Source organism: Elephantulus edwardii, unplaced genomic scaffold (genome assembly GCF_000299155.1).
Source record: "Elephantulus edwardii isolate Elephantulus edwardi_28Jun2011 unplaced genomic scaffold, EleEdw1.0 scaffold00006, whole genome shotgun sequence".
Lineage (NCBI taxonomy): Eukaryota > Metazoa > Chordata > Mammalia > Macroscelidea > Macroscelididae > Elephantulus > Elephantulus edwardii.
In genome coordinates this window covers 30,092,446-30,108,749 of record NW_006399756.1, presented here as the reverse complement: position 1 = coordinate 30,108,749, position 16,304 = coordinate 30,092,446, and the positions used below count along the sequence as shown (strand labels likewise).

The window sequence follows — 16,304 nt, the reverse complement described above, 5'->3', positions numbered from 1 at the left end:
CTCTCCAGGATGAATCTGTTTGTTTTCCTAGCAGTCCATGGTACCCTCAACACTTGTCCAGCACCACAGCTCAAAGGCATCAATTCTCCTTCTATCCTCTCTAGTTATTGCCCAACTCTCTGATGCTTAACAAGTGATTGCAAAGACCATGGCCTGTATCAGACACACCTTAGTCTCCAGAGAGAACTCTGGAAAGGTCCCTAACAGCAGACTTTCCCATCGCAATACGTCTTTTTTAATTTCCTGGCTACTGGTGCCAAGAGTATTGACCGTCAAGCCAAGCAAACTAAAGCTGTGAACAATCTCAATCTCTGCACCATCCATCCTGATGCTGCCAGTTGGTCCAATGGTGAGACTCTTTGTCTTCTTGACATTGAGCCTCAATCCATATTGAAAACTGAAGTCCTTGACCCTCTGCAGCAAGTGCTTCATGTCCTCCTCAGTTTCAGCAAGCTGGGTTGTGTCATCTGCATAACGCAAATTGTTGATAGATCTTCCATCAGTCCTGATGCCACACTTCTTATAGAGCCCAGCTTCCCAGATAATCCGTTCTGCATGCAGGTTGAAAAGGTATGGAGATAGGATGCATCCCTGGCGTACGCCCTTCCCAATTTTGAACCATGCAGTATTTCCTTGCTCTGTTCTGATGACTGCCTCTTGGTGCAAGTATAGGTTTCACATTAGCACAATCAAGTGTTCTGGGATTCCCATTCTTCTCAGAGTCAGCCACAGTTTCTTATGGTCCACACAGTCAAATGCCTTTGCATAGTCAATGAAACAGATATACATTCCTCTGGTATTCCCTGCTTTCAGCTTAGATCCATCTAACATCAGCTACAATATCCCTAGTACCATGACCACTTCTAAACCCAGCCTGGACTTCTGGCAGTTCTCTGCTAATGTGCTGTTCCAGTCGTTTTTGGATAATTTTCAGTAGAATCTTGCTTGCATGTGAAATCAATGATACTGTTCTGTAGTTTCCACACTCTTTTGGGTCACCCTTCTTTGGGATCGGAACAAATATAGATCTCTTCCAGTCAGTTGGCCTAGTGGCGGTTCTCCAGATTTCTTGACAAAACTTGGTGAGCACGTCCAGGGCAGCATCCATTAGCTGAAATATGTCAGTTGGTAAACCATCTATTCCTGGGGCCTTATTTTTTGCTATTTCCTTCAGAGCAGCATGAACTTTTCCCAGGTGTAAGTCATAAAATTTTTTCTAAGTTAATTCATTGCCATATGGAGTTTCCAGAGGGGAAGCCTGCCTTTGGTACTGGTTCATCTTTTAATTTCAGATGTAGAAGCTTTTAATAAGCTAATAATGCTATACATTTCCACGCTTAAAACTCGGTGCTATCGAATCTAACACATACCCTCCACCAAGTTTCCAGGGCTGTAAATAATGATGGGAGTAGACTGCCCATCTTTCTCCCTCAAAGCTGCGGATGGATTTGAGCTGCTGGAGATGATTGGCCTTTAAGTTAGCAGAGCAGTACACTACTGGCTATTCAACTGGTTTACACCCAGTTCTTGAGCCAGTAGGATCTCTCCTCATTACTACCTACATGTAAATTGTCTGATTTCTGTAGGGAAGTAAAATAAAACTTATAGGCAGCTCTTTAGATAGCTGTATCCCAAACTTAAAATTAAGTTTACCTTGTCTTTTTCTTAGTCATTTGTCTTCTTTCTCTTCCTGCACCGTAAGTGACCCCAGTTTAACCACTAAAAATTGGGTCAGCCCAGACTGATTTTTTTTTTTTAGGTAATGTTCTAGCTATAAGAATGGAGATCAGGGGAGCTCTGGTGGCCTAGTGGTAGGGAGCTGCATCTACAATTCCAGAGGCTCACGGTTCGGATCTACCAGATGCTCTGCCTGGGAAGGAGGGACAATCTCCTCCTGTACCAGTCAGATCTGATTTGACGGTACACTCACACAAAAATAATAATTAAAAAAAAAAGAATGGAGATTAGGTGCGCTCTGGTGGCCTAGTGGCAAGAAGCTGCACTGCAGTCCCAGAAGTGTGTGGTTCAAATCCACCAGATGCTCTGCTGAAGAAGGAGGAACAATCGCCTCCTGTAACAGTCAGATCAGATTTGACAGTACAAACATTAAAAAAAAAAGAATGGAGATTTAAAAAAAAAATGGAGATAAAGATAATGTGTTTATATAGATTGATTGGTTAATTCTCAATTATTATAAATGGAATTTTCAGGATGATGAGTTATTCAAGCTATCCAAATAATTACTTTTTTTGACATTTGATTTCATTTTTTTTAATTGAACTCTTGGGGAGTAGGGATATATTAAGACAGAAACTTGATTTAGGGACACTTGATTTTTAGAATACTGATTATTCAAATAGTTACTTATAGTAAGTAAATATTAACACATTGCCGCAAGTGACGGTAATACATCGAAAAAATGTTTCTAAGCATGGTCGTCAATTTAAAAGTGTGCGGCAACGTGTTAAGGGTGAATTAATGCAGTATTTTTTTCAGCACAATAAGAGAAAGTTTTAGACTGATAAATGAAAATATATGTGGTTATTTAAGTGCTTTAGAATGGAACTCCCAATATACGTAGACAACTGAAGACTAGATTGCTCGTGGGAAAGAATAAATAGTAATGAGATACTAGGGGGAAAGATGTGATGAATTTTTATTTTCTTTTTTTGAGAAATTAAAGTTTGTCTGCCTTCACCTAATTCTTCTACATGTGTTTAAGGAACTGTATCTGTAAATGTAGAACAGTTCAATGTTCTGGAACTAGGTAGTTGTTGATTAAAGAAGAGTATGTCTACCTTTAGTAAAATGCCTTTGGAATTCTTTTCTAGTACAACGATGCATTTTTTAAATATTTCTTTGACAATGTCAGTTAATAAATAATAGTAAAACTTTTTTCCTCGTGCTATACATGGTGAATCGTCGCAGCCTAAGGTTTTAGAATTTAAACATGTCTTCAGAGTGTTCTACTCACTCATTGAATAACCTTTACTAAGATAAGAAAGTATATTTTTCACTAATCTGGCAAAAATTAAATTTTAGCAGGCTCTAAGAATAAGGTCCCTGACAAAAGAAAAAGGAACTCTTTGAATTCAGATTTGAAAAGCACAAGAGAATCTATCATACCAAGATCAAAAGAGTCTTTCCCTGAGAAACATTCTGATGGACCGCGTCGGAAAGAGCAGTTTATAAAACACATTGCATTGAAGACACCTGGTGATGTGTTACGTTTGGAAGATATATCCTCCAAGGAACTAAATGATGAAGCTGATCGCTCCTCTTCAGACTTGGCACCTTCAAACTCCAGCCACCATTCTTGCAGGAATAGTGACCAGATCCGAGTGACAAGTACCAAAGAGACTAAAATGCAGAAACCCCACATATCTTTACCTCAGGAAAAATCTGCAGTTAAGAAACCAAGCAACCTTCAGAAACACAAAACTACTAGTTCTGTAACCTCAAAGGAGATTAATCATCTACCTTCACTTTCCCATTTTCCAAATGCTGGTTCCTCTCGGGTACCAGTAAATGCTGACAATTGCACTCTTCTGGTCTCTAAGAAAGATAAAGAACGTTCCTCAAATAGAGAATGTTCTGGGCATTCTACAGAGTCCTCCAAACACAAGGAACACAAAGCAAAGACTTATAAGGATGATTCTAATGTATCTTCAGGGAAAGTTTTTGGGGAATCTTTGCATTCAGAATATGGCACTCCTGCCAAGTCTCCTCCAGCTGCTTTGGAAGTTGTGCCATGTATCCCAAGCTCTACTCCATATGATAAAGCCCCTGCAGATACAGAGAGTTCAGGAAATGCCAATGCAGGTAGCAGTGCACTGAAAAGAAAACTAAGGGTTGATTTTGATAGTGATGAAGAAAGTTTAGATTACAACCTAGACACTGATGAAGAAGAGGAAACATTAAAATCACTGGAAGAAATAATGGCTTTGAACTTCAGTCATACCCCTGCATCTACAGGAAAGTCTTCTGCTCCTCCCAAAGGACTTAGATCTCAGTCATCAGATTATACAGTAAGTGGTTCTGTGATATTTATCCTTACTCTGGGAAACATGGGTTTTGATCAATGAAAGAATAGATTATTAAATTTATTTTAACATTTAGTATTTGATACATCTCATACTGGAACTAAACCTGGTACATGTTTGACTAATGCGTTTCTGATATCTTTAGTTTTATTAACGTAAATCAGTGGTCTCCAAACTTTTTTGATCACATAAACTTTTATTAGCTTACAAAACAATAAAGCATGTATTCCAATATATGTATATTTCTAGGTTCTATACATGTACCACTATACTACTGTATACTTTCTAAAACATGCAAAACAACTTAAAAGGAAGAAGAATAAGTGTTTTCCTATAGAAGTTATTTAGAAGTTACTATAGACTAAGTTCTTCTGGAGTTTCTATAGAAGTTCCATATAAATAGAAGTTCTATTATTTTCTTCCTGCACCCCAATGGATCACCTTGCACACCCCCTGCTTTGGAGACCATTGCTGTAAATAAAGGTAGAGTGTAGAAATGTTGTTAATTGTGGTGTGCAATTTTATTTATAAAGTGCTTCATTCTATCTTGGGAGTTAGCGGAATTCTGAAATGCCTGTAAAATTTGGTGGGGAAGGTGTTAGTATTACCTGGTAACACCTAAAAATTAGTGTTATTCTGCTAAAACAGAATTGGAAAGTAAATGCAGGGTAGCCACTGAACACTTGGGTGTTTGTAGTCAGTTCTTTGTAACTAAGACTACCAGGATGTTATAAGTAGTCCCTTTCCTATAGATGGTTAAATTGCCTGCAGTACAAAATAGTAGATTTAATTAAAGCATGATGGTGAAAAGTTTCCAATAAGAAAGGTAGTATCCTAGGTCAGGTTATTGAAAGAAAATAGAATTTTTAGTACTCTGAATAACTTAAAACATCCCAAATCTTCTATTGAGTTATATTGTAAAGTGTTTCTAAATTTTCTTATTTTAGGCACATGTTCCTAGTGGAACTTACACAAATACTTTAGAGCGTCTAGTAAAGGAGATGGAAGACACTCAAAGGTTAGTTAGCATCATGCTTGGTTTGTTAATTTTGGCATATTATATGTTTGAGGTGTGGTTTATATGAGACTTAACATTAGTTAACCATCACAGGTTTTCAGAGTTGACCTATGGGTACACATCTGTTTTACTTTCTTCACTGTGGCTTTCTTTTCACTTAGAATAGGAAGTTAGGAAAAATTGTGTGCGTATTTTACTCGTACCATTATAGTCTTTATGCTATCACTATTGTTAGTTATACTGTGTTCCCTGTTTTATTTGTACTCTAGAACACAAGATACAGGTTTTTATAGTATATAACTGATGCTATAGACAGAGTTCAGATCCATTGTTTGTAGGGTCACTGAGCTATACTTGACAGCCCCTAACAACTGATACTAAAGATGATTTTCCATTTAACACAAGCAATGTCCAACTGATACCAGAAAATCTTGATTCAAATAATTTTTCTAAACATTTGTGTCCCTGCTAACACCAAGTTTTACAACCAGCATAACCGACATTATTTTGTAATTCTTTTAAAGAAAAAAAGTATAAAGTTTTAACTATTATTTTCTACCCACTACACACTTTGGTGGCCGCGTGGTAAGAAACTGTACTGCAATCCAAAAGGCATGCAGTTTGAATCTTCCAGCTGCTCCACAGGAGACGGCTAGGTAGTTTCCTCCCGTGCAGTTAACTGCCTCTGAAAACCCACTGGAAGGTCAGCTATGGATCGGTCCCAACTTAATGACAGTCACCACCACCACCACACAAAGAAATCAGAAAATTCGAGGGTCAATGCAGACCCTTCTTGAAATTGTTACACACTGCTTTTGCTTATGAGAAGGGCCTTATTGATACTAGAATTTTACCAAAAGCTCATTGAGTCGATTGCATGGAAGTTGGTGTATGTATCCCACATTGATAAATAAGGACCTTAACTTCAGGAATTTTGCAGAGATTTAATAGATCAGAGTTGTCTCCCTCCATTATAAGATTGTTTTATTATTTTATTAGTTCATTGATTAGTGATGTGAAACCTGAAATTGCATAAATCTAAAATTGAATACCATGCAGACCAAAGACTGCAGTGCTAGTCTGATTTGTTGAATGATCTTTCCTGTACTGATACAGTAGTACATTTACTGATTATTTAACATTCTGTACCTGGGTAAGGAGCCCTGATGGTGTGGTATGTTATGCATCATGTTGTTAACTAAAAGGTCATCAGTTGAATCTACTAGATGTTCTGTGGGAGAAAGATCTGAGCCGTCTTTTTTTTTTTTTTTTTTTTTTTGGTGTGTGGGATCTCACATTTATTGAGAAGTGATTAATGGTAAAAAGAAAGGCAATGCCCTTTCCTCATTGGCTGAACACTGAGCAGTCTCTTTCAGTAAATATTTACAACCTCGGAAACCCAGTAAAGTGTCACTATGAGTCAGAATTGACTTAAGTGGCAGCAGGCTTGATTATTTTGTTCTAGATAGGTGACCTGGTTTGGAGAAGTATGGAACTAGGGCAGAGAATAAGAAGCTTGATTAAAATGATCCTGGAGAAGTGGTTTGAATAAGGACTTGGGAGATAGACTGTCTGGCTTTGAATCTTAGCTCCAAATGAGTTTGAGCAAGTCTTAAGCTTTTTCTGATGTTTCCCCATCTATGAAATTGGATAATAATAAACTACCTCATGTGTCTGTTACAAGGTTGAGAGAGTAATGTAATTAAAGTCCTTGTCAGGCCTTGTCAATCACCAAATTGAGTAGTAGTTAAGTGTTGTGATAATGATGATAACTCTTTTCCCCTCCCTCTAAATATTGCAGACAGATGATTATTCTGGAAATTTAAGCTAAAGATAGTCATGTTTCATATGTGTAGAATATTATTCTAATACCACATGGGTAGCTGGGTAAAAGTTCAACACCTAAAATAGATTTTCTGTGTTTTAATGGGGAAGATACACTACATTGTATATTGGGAAATGATTTCTGAAAGATGTGATTTGACTTATTGTTAAATAAAACTTGTCATATAATGAGAAGGTTTTTTTCTTTATGCTTCGTTTAGATGTAAACTTTTAAAATAAATTTTTTTCTGGCATTTTTTTCCATTTTAGGCTAGATGAACTACAAAAGCAACTACAGGAAGATATAAGGGAAGGCCGAGGCATTAGATCTCCACTCAGAATTGGGGATCAAGACAGTACAGATGATGAGGATGACCTCTTAGAAGAGCACAGGTAGAGCATTTTTCATAATGTAATACTTAATACTACCTGTAGTAACCTACTAAGATTTAAGTTGTTTTACGCAGGGAGGAGGGGCAGTTTGTTTGTTCTTTTTCTCCCACTCTCTTCAGGATTCTTCTGAAATAAGTCAGTAGTGGTAGCTAGACACCAATTCTTCTGGTCTCAAGGTAGTGGAGGTTGAAGTTCATGTGGTTTGTTAGTCCTTTGGACTAATTGTTTCTGTATCTTTGCTTTCTTCATTCTTCTTTGTTCCAGACAGGGACAGACCAAGAGAAGGATCTTACATAGCAGCTCATAATCCTTTAGACCTTAGTTGATAGTCACTAAAGTAGAATATAGAACACAAGTTTTCTTAACTATGTTGATAATTAACTTTTATGTCTCCTTTACACTATGGTCCTAAGACCTTAGGACTTGACATTCAGAGTGTTTGATTATGAATAAAAAGTTTACATAACTTTGCTGGCTATTGACTTTCCTATACATGTGGATATTTTTACAGCACACAAAAATAGACATAGAGAACCATCATCTGACATAAATGTATGATCATGGCTGTAGTCCATTTTACCTGCCCATGGCTTTTTTTGCTTATCTACCTGTGTGTGTACTTAAAGATTTATGCTTGTTATTGATGCAAGATTGTACAAGTAATAATTTTTATCTTTAATGTCTGTATCTATGTGCTTCTCTCTATCCCTAGTGATATAATAATGAACTTCTCCGTTGTATGTTGCCTTCCCATCACCCAGGTTAAGTGTGTGGGAAAATTAGTGTGTACATTTTTAATACTGTTTTGTAATGTAAATGGATGTTGATGGTTATTTACCTAATGAATATGGTGAATTCTTAACTATCTTGATGGATTGGGAAGGCAGAAATGTAAGGGCTAAGTTATGTCTTTAATTCTTTTGTTCTTGCTCACACAGGTGCACAGGGGCTTTGGACTAACTACTAGCAAAGAGTTAGGGAAGCAGAATACTAGAATACTTTTTTATGCTAATCTTTCTAAGATTAACAGTAATCTTGAAAATTTTTCTTTTCAATTCTTAAAAATGGCCATATTTAATGTGCCACATGAGAACAGCGAACTCCCTCAAACTATTACCCTGAGATGCTCTTTAAACTTTGAATCAAAACTATCCCGATATCATAATAAATATTGTTGGATCAGTGTTCTACTAAACATCTATCTATATGAGTTCAAAAATTCAATATTTAATCCAAAACACAGGTGAGAAGGGAAAGGAATAGAAAGCTGGAAATGGAATAAGCAGAACGCATTTAACCAGAATGTTGACATAGTGTGAAAAGTGTTAACTCATGTCATTGATGAGTTTGGAGGAAGAGAGTCAAAAGACTCGCTATGTAATTTTCACAAAAAAATAAACCAACAATAAAATAATTATTTTGTTTTATGAAGAGCTTTCCTTGCATACACCTTTTAAGTACAAAGTCATTTGCAATACAACTTCAGTATTCAGCACCACCTTCTTTTATGTTTCAGGGAATTTTTAAAGAAATTTTCAGTTACAGTTGATGCTATTCCTGATCATCATCCAGGTGAAGAGATAATTCATTTCCTTGATTCTGGAAAAATTTTTAATCAACATACTCTGGATTTAAGAAATTCTGGTTTTGTTGGGCAAAGTGCTGTAGAAAAGCTTATTCTTAAGTAAGTAGAAAAACAGACATTTTACCTTTTTTCTGTATAGAAGATGAAAAAGCTACATAACTGGTTTAATTTCTAAAAGGCTGTAATTTATGACTATAAACATATCTGGCTTCCTATTGCTTTTCCTATGATTGTGATTTTCCCGTGATTTGTGCTTTCTTTCATGATAAGCAGCAGCAATGTAGGATAATTATTTAGCATATCACATGCTTTTATTAGTTGAGATTAAGATCAGTATATAGTAACATTGACTGTAAAAATAAAAAGCTTAAAATACATACTATGAGAAAGAAATTCTGAGATAGGAAACACAGCTAATATGTTGATTTTACCATATTATCTTTATATACCACTACCCCCATCACAGGTACTATTACAAAAGTGCTTTTATATTCAAGTTACTAAAAATCTCACACAACATTTTCATTTATAGTTAATTATTTCAAACTTAATCAGTATGGCCATAGAGGAGGCTGAGTAGTGAATTTTACTCTGGATAGCCAGTGTGCCCAGAGTTTTCTTAACAAGAAGGGAAGGCAGTCTCAACTACAATGCCTACTCTGGTGTAATCAATCAGTACACAGTATTTTAGATGCAGGGAAATGTCACTGATTCTGGTACTCGGTTTTAATGACGTTTACTTCTAAAGTGCTGGAGAGTCAGGATGCCAGTTTAAAGACTAAGGTGTGCCCGATCTTAGCTGTGATGTTTTCTGATAGTTCCTTTGTACCTAAAAGTTGAACAGTGGCTAAGGATGGCAGAAGAAGAATTGATCCTCTGAGATGTTTTGGAGAAGGGCACTGAATGTCTCCTGGGCTGCCAAAAAACTGAACAAGTCTGTCTTAGAGAAGTTACAACCAGGATGCTCCTTAAAGGCAAGGATGGTGAAACTTGATCTCATGTACTTTGGGCATACTATCAGGAAAGGCCAGACATTGGTAAAGAACATCATTCTGGGAAAGTTGGAGGCTCAGAGAAAGAGAGGAAGACACTCCAACACATGGATTGACATGGTAACTGTAACAAGCATTGAACTCCAGCATATCAAGGTGATGAGGATGGTACAGGATGTGACAAGGTTCTGAACTATTCATAAGCTTGCTATGAATCTTAAGTGACTTGTTGGCAACTAATAACAACTCCCAAATTGATAAAAATAGAAGAAGGCTTGAGACTTGACAGTCTCCCTCTCAAGAATGCCAGCAAATGTAGATTGATCTACCAAATGAGACAGAAGTCATGCCAACAGGCTGAATCAGCTTTGGGCTGTAAGTTAAATTCTTATTATGTATTTCTAGTCAAACTATGAGAGAACATCTCTCTGGACTGAGGATGATTTATATATTCATTCATTTCCCTAATTAATGGCAGATGTGGTTGTGGTAGACGTGACAGAGATACTTTGCGATAAAGATACTAGCCATACTAATTTCACTTTATTTTTCAGATCAGGAAAAACAGATCAGATTTTTCTGACAACACAAGGTTTCCTTACTTCTGCTTATCACAATGTCCAGTGTCCTGTACCTGTGTTAAAGTGGCTATTTCGGGTAAGAAAAAATTATTTAACTACTCTTATTTCCTACTCAAATTTTTTGACATGTAATTTTATCTACACATTAATAGAGGAAAAAATAAATCTTAATACATCAAGCCCATTATTTTAATAGGTTAGAGTAAAGCAAAAAGAGTTAGAAGCTTGTAAAGGAAATGCTATTATAGCTAATATGAAGAATGCTGTTGTATGCCTTCAAGTCAGAACCAATTCTCATCTGACCTTCCAGCACTTTTTCAGTGACTAAATCGTGCAAGAGGAGGTTGTCCATCTGTTCTCCCATAGAGCATCTATTGGATTCAAACTGCTTGACTTAGTTAGGTTGGAAATGCAGCCGCTTTTTTTCCCCCCACTAGCCTACCAAAGCTCAAAGATATGAAGACTAGTCAGTAATACTGTGCTTGAGACATTTCATCACATACTGGAAATCACTATTCCTGTCTTAGAAGAGCTTGTCTAAAGCTTACATACTAAGGGGGTGGGGGATGCCATTTTTATAGAAGTATTTATGTGCATATTCAGGATTTGGATGAAACCATTTTTCTTCACTATTTGTATCTTAAATTCTATACTTTAAATAATTCCGTTGATACTTGTTTTATTTAAGTGGAAACTTAGCTCTGGACCAGAGAATTCTTATTAAGTGAGAAGTAGGAAAATAAGTCATAGTTTCTATAAGACAAGAAAAAAATTTCATAAGATATGTTCAACAACCTCATGTGCATATGAAAGCTGAACAATGACTCAGAAGGCCAAAAAAGAATTGATGCCCTTGAATTAATGGTATTGGTGAGGATCTTGCAATATATTATGGACTGCCAGAAGAACAAAACAAAAAAAAACTGTTTGGGAAGTAGAATCACAATGCCCTTTGAAAGAGAGGATGGTGATACTTGTTATCATGAGGGACCAGTCCTAAAGAATTTCATGTTAGAAAAAGACCATCAAGGAAGTGCTGGTGGTCTAGTAGCAAGAAACTGCACTGCAATCCCAGAGGTGAGCCGTTCAAATCCACCAGATGCTCTGCTGGGGAAGGAGGGGCAGTCTCCTCCGGTACCAGTCAGATCCAATTTGACGGTACATACACACAAAATAATAAATTTTTTTAAAAAAAAACCATCAACAGGATGGATTGAAAAAGTGGTTGCAGCTGTGTGCTCAGGTACAGCAGTGATAGGGTGGCAAAGTACTCAGTGTGTAATTTATTGTGGGGTTGTTATGGTCAGGATCAACTTGATAGCACCTGACAACAGCAAATAAAATTAATGCCATTAAAATAAAATATAGACATCTTTATGGCTTTTATTTTTTAATATCTGAGTGTAAATCCTGAATTCTGGTGGACTAGTGGGTCAGGTGTTGCACTGCCAACCCAAAGGCAGGAGGTTCAAATCCACCAGCTGCTCCACATGAAAAAGATGGGCAGTCTCCTGTGTGATGTACAGCCTCTTAACCACCACTGGAGGGTCAAGTAGAAGTCCGTTACAGGTGAGTGGTGTTGAGTTGAAGTATAAACCAGGAAGGCAATTTGCTTTTTAAAAAGCAATTTTAAAGAGAATTTATTGTGGAAAAATTCAAGTAAAATAGGGGTTTATTTTTTTTTATGGTTCATACTGTCAGACAACTTTTTATTATCAATAAAACACAAGCTAATTTCGGTTTTCTACACTCAGCCAAGATTCATCTTACATCATCATCCCAATGAGATTCCATTTTCATTGCTTCTTCTGAATCCAATTTAAGTTTATTGATACTTTAATGAAAGTTTATAGAAAACTTGGATATCATTCATCATTGCACATTTTCTTTCCTACCCCACCTCCAGTTTGCTTTTTCTTTAAAAAGATTATTTCATTATTGCACAAAATAGAGATTTAGAAAAAAAAGAAAGAAAGCTGAACTGCAATCCCAGAGGAGTTTGAATCCACCAGATGCTCTGCTCCAGAAGGAGGGACAATCTCCTCCTGTACCAGTCAGATCCGATTTGATGGTGTTATGTTGTTGTTAAGTGCCATCGAGTCACATGTGACTCATAGCGACCCTATGAAGGAGAGTCCTCAACGTTTGGGTGTCTCTCATCTTCTCTCCAGGTTCATAGGGTTTCTGGAGGCAAGCTATTACGGAAGTGGATGCCACTCCTCCTTCCAAGATTTGATGGTACCCACAAAAGAAAGAAAGAAAGCTGAACTCTTTCTAACTCTTTAGTATTTCTGGCTGTTATATTTTCGACAGTATATTAGATCTCTCACCGCGCCAATTACTGTATTTTCCACCCATAAAATTCATCACCCTCCAAAATGAATGTTAATTAGAATCTGTCCTATATTCATTTGGTGTGCCTCTGAATGTTGCTCTCCCTTGGCAAAGCTTACCAACCCCGACACAAAACATAGACTGATTTTGTGATGAAAATGACAGGTCATATGTTTAAGTGGAAATAGAATTTGGTTTATTCTCCTCCATCTTTTAGCTTTATTCTAATTCATGGCTTGAAAGGAAGAGAAAGATAGACATAGCAAGTACAATATGTTTTCCTTTATAAATATACTTTAAAATTTATTTATTTATTCTGTAAGAGGGTGTTTTTAATTTTTAACTTGAAATTTTATAACCAAAAATTTATTTGTAAAATTTACAAGATAAAGGTAAACAATCCAGTTGAAAAATGGGCACAGGATATGAACAGACACTTCACCATAGAAGACATTCAGATAGCCAGCAAGCATATGAAGAAATGTTCAAAATCCCTAGCTCTAAGAGAGATGCAAATAAAAACTATGAGATACCATCGCACCCTAGTAAAAATAGCAAAATTTAACAGAACAGCAAGCAACAAATGCTGGCGAGGCTGTGGAGAAACTGAAACCCTTATTCACTGTTGGTGGAAGTGTAAAATGGTACAGCCACTGTGGAAGACTGTGTGGTGCTTTCTCAAAAAGTTGCAAATATCAAAACAACTATGAGATATCATCTCACCCCAGTAAGAATAGCAAAATATAACTGAACAGCATGCAACAAATGCTGGCGAGGATGTGGAGAAATTGGAACTCTTATTCACTGTTGGTGGGAATGTAAGATGGTGCAACCATTGTGGAAGGCGGTGTGGTGCTTTCTCAAAAAATTACAAATAGAGATACCATTTGACCCAGCAATCCCATTACTGGGAATATACCCCAGAGAGACCATGTCTGCCATCCAGACAGATATATGCACACCCATGTTTATTGCAGCTTTGTTTACAATAGCAAAGAGTTGGAAGCAGCCTAAGGGCCCATCAACAAACAAATGTATAGAGAAGCTGTGGTATATCCACACAATGGAATACTATGCAGCATTGAAAAACAAGGAACTCATGCAATACTATTCAAGTGGGTGACCCTGGAGGACATTATGCTCAGTGAAATATCTCAGTCACAAAGGGACAAATACTGCATGGTGCCACTGTTGTAGAATGGGTCTGACATCAGGGTGGGGGTATGACAGAAAAAACTGGATAAATTATGTATATTGTATTGAAACAGATGAGGGAAAGAACAGATTAGAAGTGATATATGATTGAGTATTATGGTTAGCACAGGAATCCAGAATTAAGGTTGCATAGAGAAGTGTACTTAGGGTGGGGGGTGGGGGGAAGGGACGTGGAAATTGTATACTAATGAAGGAATTTTTTTTTCTTTTTTTTTTCTCTCTTCGGAGGGGGAAACGAGCTGGTGGGGAGGGGTGGGCAGGGAGAAAATTGCGGCAATGAATGAATGGAAATCCAAAACCTCTGTAAAAAAAATAAAAAATTTTTAAAAAAGGGAAAAAAGTTGCAAATAGAAATACCATTTGACCCAGCAATTCCACTCCTGAGAATATACCCCAAAGAGACCATAACTGACATCCAAGCAGATATGTGCACACCCATGTTTATCGCGGCTTTGTTCACAATAGCAAGGAGTCGGAAACAACCTAAGTGCCCATCAACAAACGAATGGATAGAGAATCTGTGATATATTCACACAATGGATTATTACGCTGTATTGAAAAACAAAGAACTCATGCAATATTATTCAAAATGGGTGACCCTGGAGGACATTATTGAGTGAAGTATCTGAGTCACAAGAGGACAAATACTGCATGGTGCCACTGCTGTAAAACAGGACTGACATCAGGGTTGGGGGGAGACCGAGAAAGAAGTGATAAATAATGTATACTGCATTGAAACAGATGAGGGAGAAAACTGTTTAAAAGGGTATGTGATTAGGTATTACTGTCATGACAGGAGTCCAGAATGAAGGCTGCATAATGGAGTGAGTGGACCTGGGGTGAGGGATTATAAAACAATGAAAGAATTTTTCTTTTACTTTTCAAAGAGGAGAGTGTACTGGGGAGGGGAGGGGTGGGCAGGGAGGAAAGTGCAGGAATGGATGAATGGAAATCCAAAGTCTGTAAATTTTCATTAACATTACTTTAAAAAAATTACATGTAAATTATATGGTTCTGCATCTGAAAATCAAAGTCAATCGATAAAAAACATTGACTTTGCCAAAGTATAAATATCACTACATAAATATTACCAAATTACTTAAAAGATTTTACCAAACTAAATTCACACTGGTAGTGCATAAGACAACTTCTTTCTTGTTATACTTGTTAATAGTGAATATAATTTGTGTTCTTGATCTTAACCAGTTTTGAAATCAACTGATGATTTTGCCATTGTTTTTCCTTACATTTGTGGGATTAATTAATGATGTTAAATGTATTTTTGAATGTTTATTGTCATATTAATTTGCATATTTATACGGTTTTAATTATACTAGTTTATGGTTAGCTTTTTGCATGTGGTGTAGTCAAGTTTAACTGCCTTTTCTTTCGTGAATTTGGGCTTTCATTATTATATGAACTGTTGTTATTGTTAGATGCTATCAAGTTGAGTACGACTCATAGCAACTCTATGAGCAATAACAGATCTGAACCTTTCCTATCTTGTGCCATCCTCATTATCTTTAACATACTTGAGCCCATTGCTTCAGTCATTGTGTCAGTCGATCTTCTTGACAATCTTCCTCCCTTTAACTGACTTTCTACCTTTTAAGCATGATGTTCCTTTCCAAGCAATATGCCCAAAGTCTGGAAGACAAAGTTTAACCATCCTTGCCTCCAAGGAACACTCTGGCTGCACTTTTTCTAAGACATATTCTTTTGGGAGTCCATGAGATAATTCTTGGACTCTTGTCCAACACCACAACTCAAAGACCTCAGTTCTTCTGTCATTCCTATTCATTGTCCTAGAAAGGCTTTCTCAGTAGTTTTAAATACTGTATTTGTCTAGTTATAAATAATCTTATTTTTTTAAAAACTTGCCTATTAAGAGTAGAAAAGTGCCCCAACTTCAAAATCAGATTTAAATTCTAAATCTCTGCCTTTTATCGTGTTGGATAGAATTGATTTTTGCTTTTAAAATATTTGTTGTGATTTGAGTTAAATGTTTGTAGAGCAAATTGTTTTTACACATTTTGATTCATGATGCTGGTTGTAATCTTTACCATGTACAGCTCTCTTCCTATATCCTCCCTGTGCCTCCCATTTTCATTCATTTTTTCCCCCCTTGGCTCTTCGTGCCTTCTAAGCTTTATCTCTGGGCAAATGTCCTTTGATTTCATATGGTTGGTTGCTCTCTGGGGTACTACCTCTCTGGGGCCAGTGTTCACGTTACAGGCCTGTCTCTTTGGCAGAAAGGTGAGCCATGGAAGAATTAATCTTTCTGAATCCATTTACTCATATTTATAAGGAGTAACTAGA

At 36.8% G+C, this 16,304-nt stretch overlaps 1 protein-coding gene across 1 annotated transcript in view; it reads left to right on the top strand.

The window, feature by feature from the left end:
• Positions 1 to 16,304, top strand: part of FAM178A (family with sequence similarity 178, member A) — a 45,015-nt gene that overhangs the window by 8,891 nt on the left and 19,820 nt on the right. Inside the window, exons 5-9 of the mRNA XM_006880019.1 lie at positions 3,043 to 4,028; positions 4,991 to 5,061; positions 7,156 to 7,278; positions 8,795 to 8,962; positions 10,410 to 10,512. Of these exons, the coding sequence (XP_006880081.1) occupies positions 3,043 to 4,028; positions 4,991 to 5,061; positions 7,156 to 7,278; positions 8,795 to 8,962; positions 10,410 to 10,512 (1,451 nt within the window). The remainder of the gene's footprint in view (positions 1 to 3,042; positions 4,029 to 4,990; positions 5,062 to 7,155; positions 7,279 to 8,794; positions 8,963 to 10,409; positions 10,513 to 16,304) is intronic.